General features: G+C 42.6%; 1 protein-coding gene across 5 annotated transcripts in view; it reads right to left on the minus strand.

Moving 5' to 3' along the window:
- Positions 1–2284: 2284 nt before the first annotated feature.
- Positions 2285–13297, minus strand: part of CDADC1 (cytidine and dCMP deaminase domain containing 1) — a 34156-nt gene continuing 23143 nt past the window's right edge. For all 5 annotated transcript variants that reach the window (XM_055132030.1, XM_055132024.1, XM_004604615.2 and 2 more), the window contains 5 exons: positions 12051–12100; positions 9807–9976; positions 8045–8234; positions 7194–7254; positions 2285–3896 (listed from right to left, as the gene is read on the minus strand). In XM_055132030.1, the coding sequence (XP_054988005.1) occupies positions 3823–3896; positions 7194–7254; positions 8045–8234; positions 9807–9976; positions 12051–12100 (545 nt within the window). In that variant the 3' untranslated portion in view covers positions 2285–3822. The remainder of the gene's footprint in view (positions 3897–7193; positions 7255–8044; positions 8235–9806; positions 9977–12050; positions 12101–13297) is intronic.

The raw sequence follows: 13297 nt of genomic DNA on the forward strand, positions 1-13297 counted from the left end.
CACGAGTACTTGTTATTTTAAAAAAATCCCTTTATACTTTAAAAAATATGTCTGAAATGCTATCATTCAAGACAGCTAAAATAAATGAAAAGATTTCAGGAACATTATCTGTGAAGTGAAGGCACTACGCTCATGCTTAAATCTAAAATGCGTTAACAACAGACTCAGTGACATGGTAAGATGCTACATTGGCAAAAACAAGACATTAAAAAGTCCGTGTTCAATACCACTTGCTCTGATCAAATGTATACTGCTGTGGTTGACCCAAAAGTCAACCACCTGCATAAAATGGAAAACTTAGGAGAAAAGGATTTCTCAGATTCAGTAAGGAACTCCTCACAGGAACCTGGTTGGGAAAGAAGGACAGCAGCAGCGTGCAAAGCTCTGAACATACGCCTGGGTATTCAAGAGGACAGGACAGGGCGCAGCCCCCTTCAAGTGGCTCATCCTATTGTCACTTGGCAGAATTACGGATCAAGTACAGAATTATGGATTAAGTACTTAGTATTCTCCCAAATCTTTAAAACCAAGGAGGACACTGTATTTTTGTTGAAGTGCCAACTATGATTTCTCAGGCTAAGGCTGAAGCCTCCTGATAGTGAATGAGGAAACTTATGGCTCCTCCTGGGGGACCCGGGCCTTTCTGGCTGCCAGAGTGATGCTCTCCATTATTCTCAGGTCCTTCTCCACTGATGCCTGCAGGCCCCACCGCCAGCACTCTCCTTCTCCAAGACTTGCTGGATTCTTTGTCCTCTTTGGTGCCACCAGTGTTCCCAGAGTGACATCCACAAGGTAGATGAAGATCATCAGTCACCTGGAGGGCCTTTTAGGACGGAGGACGGGGCCAGCCCCAGGTGTGGGTGGGCCCAGAGACTTGGCATTTCTACCAGGCGCCCAGATGATGCCCCTGCTACAGGCTCAGGGCCTCCTCCCCAGATCATTCCGAAGCTTCCACAGGGCTGTGAGCTCCCCAGGGCCTGGGAGCAACTCTCCTGCTTCTATATTGCACATGCTCCACCCAGGGCCAGGGCCAGGGCCAGCAGTCATGAGCAGTGGGGACAGGTGGCATGTCCGAACTTTCCAGGCACTCTCAGAGGCACCGGGTTCAACAGTTTAAACATTTTATGCATATACGTGTATAGAACTTTTTTTCTGAAACTACACAGCAGAGTCTGAATAGTGTTGACATGTGACCAGTTAGAGGGGAAAATGTAATTGTTATGACCATTTTAACAGTGTTTTCATGGAAACAAGGATTTTTTAAGATTTTTCCCACTTGTGTTTTTCTCTCCTTATATCCTCTGCCCCGGCAGCCAACCTCCACAACCCACCGCCACCACGCTCCAGGCCACTTTCCATACGCTTGGGCTGAGCCTCAGGCATGAGTGAAGTCCCATGGAACTTAGGTAATGCAGAACTTTGTGACCTTAGACTCTGGGCTCAACGGGACCTGGGAGCAGAGATCCTCTGCCTGCTTCCCCTAGTCTCCGGCCACCCAGGGGTCATGTCTATAAGCCACCTCCATCTAGTGCCAGATAATCTCATTAGCCACCGTTCAGAACTCACGGCTATTTCTCCAGGAAGGGAGCATAAAATGAGGCTCCCATAACCATGCCACTGGACTCCGAGCCAGGCTATTTTCACTCGGGGCACTCCAGTGGGGGGCGGGTGAGAGCCCTCCCTGCCCCAAGGGCCCCAGCCCCTGCAGCCGACCTCCACAACCCAACTGCTGCCACGCTCCAGGCCGCTTTCCACATGCTCAGGTTGAGTCTCACATATGAGTGAACATATTTCTGGACACATCAAAAGACACTCCCTATTCATTTTCCATAATTACCACACATATTTGATGAGGTTCAGACAGTAGACAAATCATAGGGGGAAATATATATATGCCTGACTGGGAACACCTGTAAAGGTGATTAGAGGCCTCCCCAAAATCCTCCATCCCTCTTGGAGAGCCCGGCAAGCTACCGAGAGTATCCCGCCTGCACAGCAGAGCCTGGCAAGCTACCCGTGGCATACTCGATACACCAAAAACAATAACAATGATGGTCCTCATTCTCCTGACTCTGAAAGAGTCCCCAATACGCCATTAGGCTACACTAGCACGCAACAGGGACGAATGGAGACGTTACTGGCACCTGCTCAAGCAAATAGATAAACAACAGGATGACAGTGATACAGTGATATCCTCTGACCTCCCCAACAATCCCCAATTTAATATATAAGTCTAAAAACCTGGTAATAGATCAGTTTGGGGAAAAGGGTCTTCCAAAATAGCTGACTTATTTAGAAAATATTTAATGTAACAGGCATATTTAGAAAAAAAAAAATAACAGATGCACGTGTAATTAATATGCAAAATCAATTAGGGGAGAGAATCTCAGTGTTTTCCTAATAAATGTTAGAGCTTAAATGGCTTTCAAATGAGCCTGAACTTTTCTCTCAGGTCCTTCCTTCTACTCCTCCTTTTCATCTATCTTGTGTATCTTGTACCAAATGTTCACAGCAGTTGTCCAATTGTCCAGCGGATGGGACACAGCAGCAGAGCCTGTGGCCCACGTTTAGATGGTCCCATGTGCAGTCCTGGGACACCCTGTGAGGCTTCTGGGGAGACTCTGATGCAATGGGAAGGAAGGGGCCAGCATCAGACACATACGTGACTCTCCTGTGAAGAGCAAGAGACAGGGCGGGTTCTACCCCAGACCTCCAACTCCCTCCCAAAGTCTGAGAGAAGAAATAGACCTGCACCTCCAAAACCATTTTCTGAGAGTATCTCAACGTGTGAAAAAAGTGAGTGACCTCCTGAGGAGTGACTGAATTTACTGTAACAGTTACTTTCAAGATATTAGTGGTCCTATGATTTGCAAACGTTTTTAAAAAACCTTCCAGTCAAAACCGTAAGACTCTGTGTTCATTATATGAAAGGAACATGGGGAGCATTTTTTTGTTTGTTTTGGTTGTTAGACCACATTCAGAGATGCTCAGGGCTTACTCCTGGCTCTGCACTCAGGAATTACTCTTGGTAGTGCTCGGACCAGATGGGATGTCTGGCCCACGTATTTGTGAATGGAATTTTTAAAAGGCTAATTTCAAACATGTCTTCTTTATTAATATCATAGCCAAATTTGAGGCCCATTGTTTGTGGTATCAAATAATACTGTCTCTGAATAATATTCTCTTTCTATGGATACTCCAAATCAGTGATGTAACACCGTAGGCAGTCAGTCATTTCTACACATCAAAATATTTAAGAAAAATTAACAACCATCTCAAAGAGATTTTTAAAATGAAGAGCATGCTCCCAACATCATTTTTATGGTTTAATATTAACTAGCTGAATTCTGATTATTAGAAAGCTTTGGGTATAATGTGAATTTTTGGTGAACTGTATGCTTGCTCTAAAAAATGGCCAGTTTATCATTTGATTCCCTGCAGCATTTCACTGTCACTCTCCTAATCTCTTAAATGCATATAATTATTGGCTGAGAGGAGACCTCCAGGGAACTTTTAACAAAATGGTTAATACAAAGCTAAGACAAGCAGAAATCAATCCCAGTGGACAATTAAATGGTTCTCATTAAATAACACCTCATTTCGTGCAATAAAAGAACACGGTACTATTTTCTGGAAGACATAAATAAGTCTAAAATAAAAATACTTTCATTAACATCATTCATACGCTAATAATAAATTAACTTTCTTAAATTTCTTGTCAACTATTCACAACATCCATCCTTTCTTCTGAGTTCACAAGGCTGCATCTTAAAAGTGCAATAAAAATTCTTGAGGCATTCGATGCCATTAAAACAGGACTTCTTAGTGGTTCCCGAGACACAGCTTCTTGTATTGGTGCTGTTCTTCATCCAGAAGTATAGGTCTTAACACACCATCTATGTTCGAGAAGAACAAAATGTCAGGGAAACTCGATTTAAAACATATGGGTACTTGTTAAAGTCATTCAAATGATAAGGTCAAAATAATGCTATGGTAAAAAGGAACTTTCATTTTATTTGATCCTAAATTCTCAACTATTGAGAAGAGATTCTAGACAATTCAGGAAATAGAGGATCTCACCTTTAGAAAACTAAATTTGGGAGCCAGAGAGAGAATACAGGAGGGAGGGCATCTGCCTTGCATGTGACCCATGAGGGCTTGATCTAAGCACCCCATAAGGTTCCCTGAGCCCCACAGGGAATGATCCCCAAGGGCAGAACCAGAAGTAAGCCCTAACCACCCCTGGGTGTGACCAGAAAACAGAAAGAAAAGGAAGAAAGGGAAGGAAGGAAGGGAAGGGAGGGAGGAAGGGAAGAAGGAAGAAGGGAGGGAAGGAGGGAGGAAGGGAAGGAGGGAGGAGGGGAGGGAGGGAGAGAGGGAAGAAGGAAGGAAGGAAGGAAGGAAGGAAGGAAGGAAGGAAGGAAGGAAGGAAGGAAGGAAGGAAGGAAGGAAGGAAGGAAGGAAGGAAGGAAGGAAAGGAGGGAGGGAGGGAGGGAGGGAGGGAGGGAGGGAGGGAGGGAGGGAGGGAGGGAGGGAGGGAGGGAGGGAGGAATTCTCAGATTAGAGAAGGAACCTTTTAGAAATACACAGAAGCACCCCCGTTCCTCAGAAACCATCCTGGGAAGCTAGTAAGCCAGACCTGTTCTGCCTGACCTAACTGCCCTCGGGGTAGGGAAACGCCTAACCAGCTCATCCGGTTACCTTGCTCCAGGAAAGAGAAAAAAAAGCAAAACAAAAACCGCGTTTAATTCGTTGGATTCGGTGTCAGACGGAGGTTGCCACTCCCTGCCTCACCCTCCACCACATGGGGACCGAGTCTCAGCCTGCTTCAGACATAAACCCTGCACACAGACCTTCTGCTAATCATCACTGTTGCACTGTGGCACTGTCAGTAACATCTCCGTTGTGAGACTTGTTACTGTTGCTAATCAGAGGTGGAATATTTCCACTTATTCCATGGCTTGCCTTTGTACTCTTTTAATGGTATCTTGTGTTAAACGGCCTTAATTTTAACATAGTTAAAATTAAAATTAATTAACATTAATTCATCCTGTAATAGTGCTTCTTCTGTTCTTTTGCTAACAACAGAGAATTATTAATTGAACCTCCTCAAACAGTGTTACTGAACACACATTCTTTAATCAGACATGCATTCTTTTCCTTTCCTTTTTTTCTCCTCTGAAAAAACTTTTTTTTCGGGGGGATACACCTGAAAGTGCCAGGGGTGGGACCTGGGGGCCCCCTGCATACAAAGCCTTGGGCTCCAGCTCTCAGCATCTCAGCATCTCCCTGGCCCATCTGGTAGTTTTTTACAAAGGAAGATGGAGTAAATCCTTTTATTCGGGTTGAAGATAAAGGATTTACTATTTAAATAAAATAAAGTTAATTCAGGGCACAAAATCAAGATAATTACATAGAAGCTATTTTCATAAAAAAAACTTCATATTTCTTGATTTTTTAAAGTAAATAAAATAAAAACCTTTTAGTCATTATACTAAGCTTCCATTTACCTATAATCTAAACAGAAAAATCCTTTAAGATAACATAGATAATACTTTAAAATAACATGGTAGGGGCAGAGAGAGAGAGAGAGAGAGAGAGAGAGAGAGAGAGAGAGAGAGAGAGAGAGTGAGTATAGGGGTTAAGGTGTAAGCCTTGCATGAGGTTAACTCTGTTTCACTCCCCAGCACCACATGGACCCCCAAGCACCATCAGTCCATTCAAGGAGCACCCAAGCAGGACCAGAGTGGCCCATAAAATCTGGCACCACAGGACCCAAGCACCTTCATACTGAAGCATCAGCTGGTTAGCAGAGAATTGCTAGGAGGGGCTGCCAAGCGTCTGTGAGCACCACTTTGTAATCCCCCAAGAAAGGAAGAAGAAGAAGAAGAACGATGATGATGATAAACAAAATAATACAGTGTGGGAAAAACTACTGTTCATAATTCGATACCTAAGGCATTTTAAAATTTTTCAAAGAGCATTAATGTATATTACTATGCCATAGCACAGCAGGTAGGGTGTTTGCCTTGCACGGAGCTACCCGGGTTCAATTCCTCCGCCCCTCTCGAAGAGCCTGGAAAGCTACCGAGAGTATCCCGCCCACACAGCAGAGCCTGGCAAGCTACCTGTGGCGTATTCGATATGCTAAAAACAGTAACAAACAAGTCTCACAATGGAGACGTTACTGGTGCCTGCTCGAGCAAACCGATGAACAACGGGACGACAGTGCTACAGTGCAACTATGCCAGTGATAAACCTTGAAAAACCCATGGGCCAGAGCGATAGTATAGTGGGTAGGGTTCTTGCCTTGCAAGCAGCTGACCTGGGTTCCTGGGTTCAATCCCCTGGGCTCTGCCAGAAGTGATCCCAGAGCCAGGAGTAAGCTCTGTGCACTACTAGGAGTGGCCTGAAAACCAAAAACCAAAACCAAACCAAGAACCCCCAAACTAGTAACTCATCTACAGGGCTTTTTTTTTTCTTTCTCTGCTCTTTTTGAGGGGAGGTGGAAAGATCTAGTGGTGCTCAGGTGCCTTAGGGCCTCCCGGCAGTACTGCCTGTGGTGTGGCCTGATGCTGTGGTGGTCAGGCCCAGCGGTCCCACGATCCTACAGCTGGCAGTGCTGGGGTCCTCTGGGCGACCGCCGGAGGGAATCAGGGTCGATGCGGTACCCAGGATGGACCTTAGCGCCTTGGGCACGCATGCATGTGCTCCAGCACTTCAAGGCCTCTCGGCAGGCTCTTGTGCTGATTATTAATTATTCCAATAATCAGGTCATTTTCTGTGGAATCTGAGGCAGCCTAAGTCTAATAAGAATGGATATAGCTTCATAATTTGGTCTTACATGCTTAGGAATTACACATAATTTTTCTAACTGCCCAATAAGCTTTGGTTTTGTTAGTAAAAGGCACTGTTACTTGCTATTTCATACAATTAATTTAGAAATTCAACTTGGACATGATTATATAAAATTCTATAGGGTCCACTAACAATCAGCACTTTCTACTGTACCCAGCATATGGCAGATCCATAAATGCTTGTTGAAAAAAGGGAAGGCAAAAACCTAACTTACAAAAATAATATGCTGTAGGTATGGTCAAAAAATTTCCAACACTGATTATTAAAATTTACCATGCATCTTTTCTTCTTAACAGCACAAAAGTTAATGTCAGTAGAAGACTTGTCATACTTACTCTCTTTGCTTTCAGGCTCATTTTGTTCAGGGGAGTCTGTTTCTGATGGATTCATCTGCCACTGTAAGACGGCACAAACATTTAATTTATATTTTAACAAGGCCCAAATAAATATCAATCCCCAGCAATACTCAGGGATTACTCCTGGCTCTGTGCTCAGGTATCACTCCTGATGGGACTTGGGGAGCACAGGGGATGCCGGGAGAGAACCCAGGTTGGCTGCGTGCTAGGTCAGTGCCTTACCTGCTGTACTATCTCTCCAGCCCCTGTGAAAGCTTTTTAAATACCTAAATATAAAAAAGTAAAAAAAAGTAACAGTCTGAGTTTTAACTACTGAGGCACTTTTTTAAGGAAATATTAAATTTCTTAATTTTTTCTGATATTTCACATGAGAAATGTGTGGCATGCTTGCATGAATACATGCCTGAGCATGTAAATAATTGTGTCCCAGCCATTTAACTAATATTATGCTATTTTACCGTTTTTACTACTCCAAATTGGAAGTTTCAGATCTAGAACAAGGACTAGTCATTTGATATTTTTAATGCGAGGTGCTTCCCAACTAAGCCAAAAGTTGGGCTTGGATTTTCTTTTGTTAGCCACCAGATGTCACCAAAGAGCCCACAAATTAAGATCTTTAAGGGTTGCATGATTCTAGTAGAAACAAATTTATAAGGCAGTGACTCCAAGTTAAACAATTTTAATTAGGCAAGTGCTTACACATAAAAATAAACTCAGTGATGTGTTTGCACAAATTCTCTGGAAATGTGGGGGTCACTAGCATAATATGCAGTAGCATAAAATGACAATAAAGTAGAAAGTATACTTGGAAAAAATGTGTATCTACTCACCGTAAATTTGCTGACACCCTCAAGGTCCCCAAATCTCATGTATGAGATGTCTGCCTTCTTTTTCCCCACATCCACGTCCCCTGCATAGATCTGTTTTATGCCGGCACCTTTGATCAAAGGCACACACTCATCACATGGGCACTTGGTCACAAAAATCATACTTTTTTCTTCTGGTTTAATTTCTTGACACCTACGAAAGTTCATAAAATACCAGGAATGTATTTTGCAAAAGGACGCGATAGTTTAGATAAATCTTTAAATGCTAAACTTCAGCTGCTTAAAAAGTTAACATTATAAACAATAATGATAAATTTTATTCTTGCTGACTTAGTGAACACTAAAACTATATAAACATTCAGAATGTTAATGAACTCAAATAAGATTCATTTATTTATTCCAAACCATTTGGCAATATGTTCAATTTATTAGTTACAAAGTAAATGAAAAGAGAGAACAGAGAGAGAAACCAATGCCTTCTAAGCAAGAATGAATTGCCTGAATGGCAGTGGCAGAATGAATAACCCTTTAAGAATTTACCAGGCGTGATTAGATACTGACTCAAAGTAGCCCAAAGACCTATTATTTGGTGCCTGACAGATGTTTAATAAAAACCATGCTAAATTGAAAACTTAAAATTAAAGTGCAGTTTTGAATTACTGTTCCATTAGTCCCACCCTCAAACAGGACAGTTTTATTAACAGATGTTTGGATAGTCTCCGACTAAGAAAGCCCTAGGGGCAATATTCCCGAGTTTCCACTTTCCACTGCCCTACCAGCTGGCTGATCCTACCACCAGCCTCCCTTCCATCTACGCAGATCACACTGTCAATCTGTTTGCCTGGACCAGAGAAACAGAATTTTATTTTTCTCCAAGTGTGTCCAACACCGCACAGGAAGCCACAGCAAAGAGCATGTGACTGCAGGCCCGCCCATTTCTCCCTTGCCGACCAAATTAAGTCTAAACCCAGAGTCATTCCCCTTGGGCTCCACGTCCCCGAGTCTCCGGGACACTGATCTTCCACACAGCGCAGCTGCCACTGTCCTGTCTCCAGGCCTGAGCCAAGGTGTCCTCCTTTCACAGAAGCATGGCCAGCTGTTACAGAGCTCAACTCAGTTCCCAAAGGAAACTTTCTCTCCCACCCTGTCCCTCGCCGCATGCTGCCTGAGTTCCACATTGCTCTGTGAAGGTCTCCCCCCAACCCCCCCTAAGAACTGTGCACATCAGGTTGAAGACAGCCCCTAACCGCATGAGGAGCCTGCAAAACAAAGAGTCCTGTCTTACTTAGTTTGAGATCCTCTAACACCACCAGACAAAGATTTATGGAAATGATACCAATTAACATTAGGAGGAGGTTATATGGGTTATATTATCTAATAAAAACTACATTAAAGCTGACTCATATCACATTTTCATATATTTATAAAGAAGACTCATCTATATTTTCATAAATTCATGTATCTATATAGATTTAAATATTACATCTGTAATAAGATCATAAAGACAAACATCAAGCAGCTTTATACTGGAAAGAGAAGGAAGAAAGGGTTATATCAATAGATAGCTAGATAGATATAGATATAAATATAAAACATTTGTTCAATACAATTAAGGGCCAGAAGAACCACTGACTTGGGTCTAAGTAAAAGCTTCTGAAAGGATTTGGAACTTTTATAAAGGGAAGTAAATTACAGGTTAAGGAAAACTCATTTTAACCAATCTTTGCTACATTTTGAAGAAACTAAATGCAGTTACTCTTCTTACCTAAATGTCAAAGCATTCTGTTCTGCATGGATAATGTATCTGAATTTCCTTATCTCTCTGTCTTTCTGTTTGTCATCCATGTGTGGGAAGTCAGCATACTCGGACCCAACAGGAAACGCATTATAGCCGCATCCGATGAAATACATGGAACCTGTCCCATCACAACTCCGCTGCAACAGTGAAAAACCACGAAAGCTTAGTTTTCAACACTCAGAAGAAGTACCTGCAAAGTACATTTCTTTCTATATACAGTATCATACTTTGTACAACTGACTCAGATTTCTACGATGGATTGAGCCATCAGAAACCACAATATGACAGGCCAGAGCAAGAGTGCTCGCATTGCACTGCTCAACCTGGGTTCTATCCCCATGTTGTCTCGTGAGCATCAGCAGAAGTGATTCCTGAATGCAGAGTCGGGAGTAACTCCTAAGCATCGTTAGGTGTGACCCACAAACAAACAAACAAAACCTACCACAATATTAGACTCTCCTTATGTGACACCTTGTCAAAGCTAAGTTTCAACAAAGCTGATTATCTTACCATATAATCTCAAGGCAGTCTTTTGTTTTAGCAAAGTAAATACTAACTTAATTCACAAATTGTTTCACTTGATTTGGAATCTCTTTCCAAACTGGTTTTTAGACCCTAGAGAACAGAAACAATATCTGATACCCTTTCATATCCTTTAAACTACACCAACTAGAGAATTTTGCCCATATAAGGTACCTAATAAATAATTGTTAATTTTAGTTTTCTTTCTTTTTTTAGTTTTTGGTCCATGCCTAGCAGTGCCGCGGGCTTATTCCTAGCTCCGTGCCCAGGGATCACGCCTGGCAATGTTCAGGGACCATCAAGGATGCCTTGCATCAAACCCAGGCCAGTGGTGTGCAAGGCAAGCACCTTACCCTCTGCACTACTGAGGCTCCAGTAAGTTATTGTTAATTTCTTTCATGTTCTGTGTCTTGCTACTGGTTATCAAATCAGAAATTCTAAACATTTTGGTTTTGTTTTCCATTTCTTATTTTAGGATGGCACTTGTCAGTGCCAGGGTCCACCCCCAGCTTAGTAATCAGGGTTGCACCCAGTGGGTTTCAGGAGACCATGCAATGCTGGAGACTGAACCCAGAGTTTCCTCAGGCAAAATCTGTGTTCTAGCCTATTAAGCTAACTCTCTAATCCCTTAAGCACGCTGTGAACAGGCATTCTTAGTTGGACCAAAAATGTTGTTGTGATATAGTTAGCAAAGATGAAATGCATTTTCTATTAATATTCAATAGTTTGGGCCTCTATTGTATGTGGATTAGAAAACTTCTTAAGTGACTTATTTCTTTTGGTTAATGGCATATTAGGTTTTAAAAAAGAATATTTTATCAACTATTAAAGTATCTTGTAAATGGTGTTTATGATTGTTTGGAATATGTTACAAGTCTGATTAAATTTCACTAAATTACTCATATGACAGTATCAAGAGACTCATTCCGTAACCGATGAATAAAAATCATTGTGCATGGCCTGGCCTGTGGCTCAAGTGTTAGAGCAAAAGCCTTGCAAGAGCAAGTCCCTGGGTTCAATCCCCTGCACCGCTTCCTCTCCACCCACCACCCAAACACCTGTGGGCACCCCTGGTGGTGCCCAAACATTGTTGGGTCTGAGCTCCCTGAGCACCACTAGCTGTGACCCCAACCACAACTTTTTAAAATAACTGCAAAGAGCCAGAGAGACAGTACAGCAGGCAGGGCACTCGCCTTGCCTGTAGCTCACCCGGGTTTGATCCGCAATATCCCATATGGTCCTCCAAGCCCTCCAAGTGACCCATGAGCAGAGGAACAGAAGTAAGCCCTAAGCACAGCCAAGTAGAGCCCTCTAATGAAAAAAATTTTTTTTAAATAAATAATTTCAACAGCTGGAGAAACAGTATAGAGGGTAAAGGGGCACACAACTTTAGTTTGATCCCCAAAATCACATGTTCCTGAACCTTTATGGGTGCAGCTCTCGAAGCAACCCCCCTCCCCCCCACACACACTAAACTGGCCTGGGTGATTCCCATGCAGGCCTGAGCAGGCCTAGACTGAACTGTCAGCCTAGGTGAAGACTTTTATTAGTGCGCAAATGTTTACACAACGTAATGTGCCAACTATCAGTCTGTGGAACAAGAAAATGCAGTGCACAGGAGACCTGACTATGTTTTTTTTTTTAAAAAAAATCCATGTTAAAGACTTGAAGAATTACTTTAATACTTACAGATTTTCCTTCCGCCCAAATGACGGCCCCCACTCCTGTTTTATGATCCTCTGAAAGATAAATTGTACATAACTCAATTAAAAAAAGCAACGATCTGCTCATTTCAAGAACGTTTTCCCCAAGTTAATGAAAACATAATGTAGCAGCAATTCCTGACTGCCTTGCTAATTATAGGAAAACATTAAAATGAACACCTTTAAGCATGGAATATGGGAACTAGGTTATCACTGACAGGGGCATTGCCCAATCACTCATGACCTTTATGTGGAAACCATTCAAATGACGGTGCCCCAAGTCAGAGCCTCACGTCACTGCTTCTCATTGATACGTCAGCCCCTAGGTGACTGCCTCTAAAGGATAATGGAACTGACTGGAAAAAAAGTTTTTCAACTATTGGATATTACTATTCACAATAATCACATTTGTCTTCATATCGAGTCAATTTTTCTTTCTATTAACACAAATTTTTAAATGATGTTGCTGTAGTCTCAGGAACTTTTCTGTTTTATTTTGGGGAGAGATAAACTTTGTTAGGATGGGGGAAATGTGATTTTTTTTCCCCACCAAGATGTGGCTCTACTGCCTTGCTCAAGTTAGTTACAGGAGTCTTGTCTCTGTTGTCTTTTTAGAATCAGAACAGAATGTCATCAGTGTTTGATGGAGCAGATTTCACCCAGCCCCACAGCTACATGGTAAATGAGGCCTTTTCTCAGAAATCTTTTCCTGTCTATAATTTTGCCACCCCTGCCCCCACTCCCCTGTGATCTGATCGTTCACAGGGATTTTTCTTGTCCACATTGGAAGGTAATGTCACTTTATAACCTTGAGCCAATTCCTGAGATTCAAAGTCAGGGAACTCGACTGAGGGTTCTACAACACTGTTTTCTCAATTCCGCCATGTCAGGATCTGTCCAAGGATGGCTCCAGGACACTTGCACCAAAACCACCAGACACCTGGCACAAAGACAGCCTCTGGCTCAGAAGGAGACTCTAAATTAGCCTCTTCAGTGAGGTGGGCCAGGCTCGGGAATGTGCGTCTCCCACAAACATCCACCCCAATTTGCCACACACTCTCACTTGAAAACCCAGTCACAATTCCAAACAGCTCACTCCAACCTCCTTCCAACAGTGTGGCCGCTGAGGAGAAAGTCTAACGCCTAGCTTAGATCTAATAAAAAACAGGATCCAAAGACACAGAAATACTCAGAAGCCAGAAAGAGAAGAATTTATACCCTCCTAACCCCTTT

Source organism: Sorex araneus, chromosome 1 (genome assembly GCF_027595985.1).
Source record: "Sorex araneus isolate mSorAra2 chromosome 1, mSorAra2.pri, whole genome shotgun sequence".
NCBI classification, from domain to species: domain Eukaryota; kingdom Metazoa; phylum Chordata; class Mammalia; order Eulipotyphla; family Soricidae; genus Sorex; species Sorex araneus.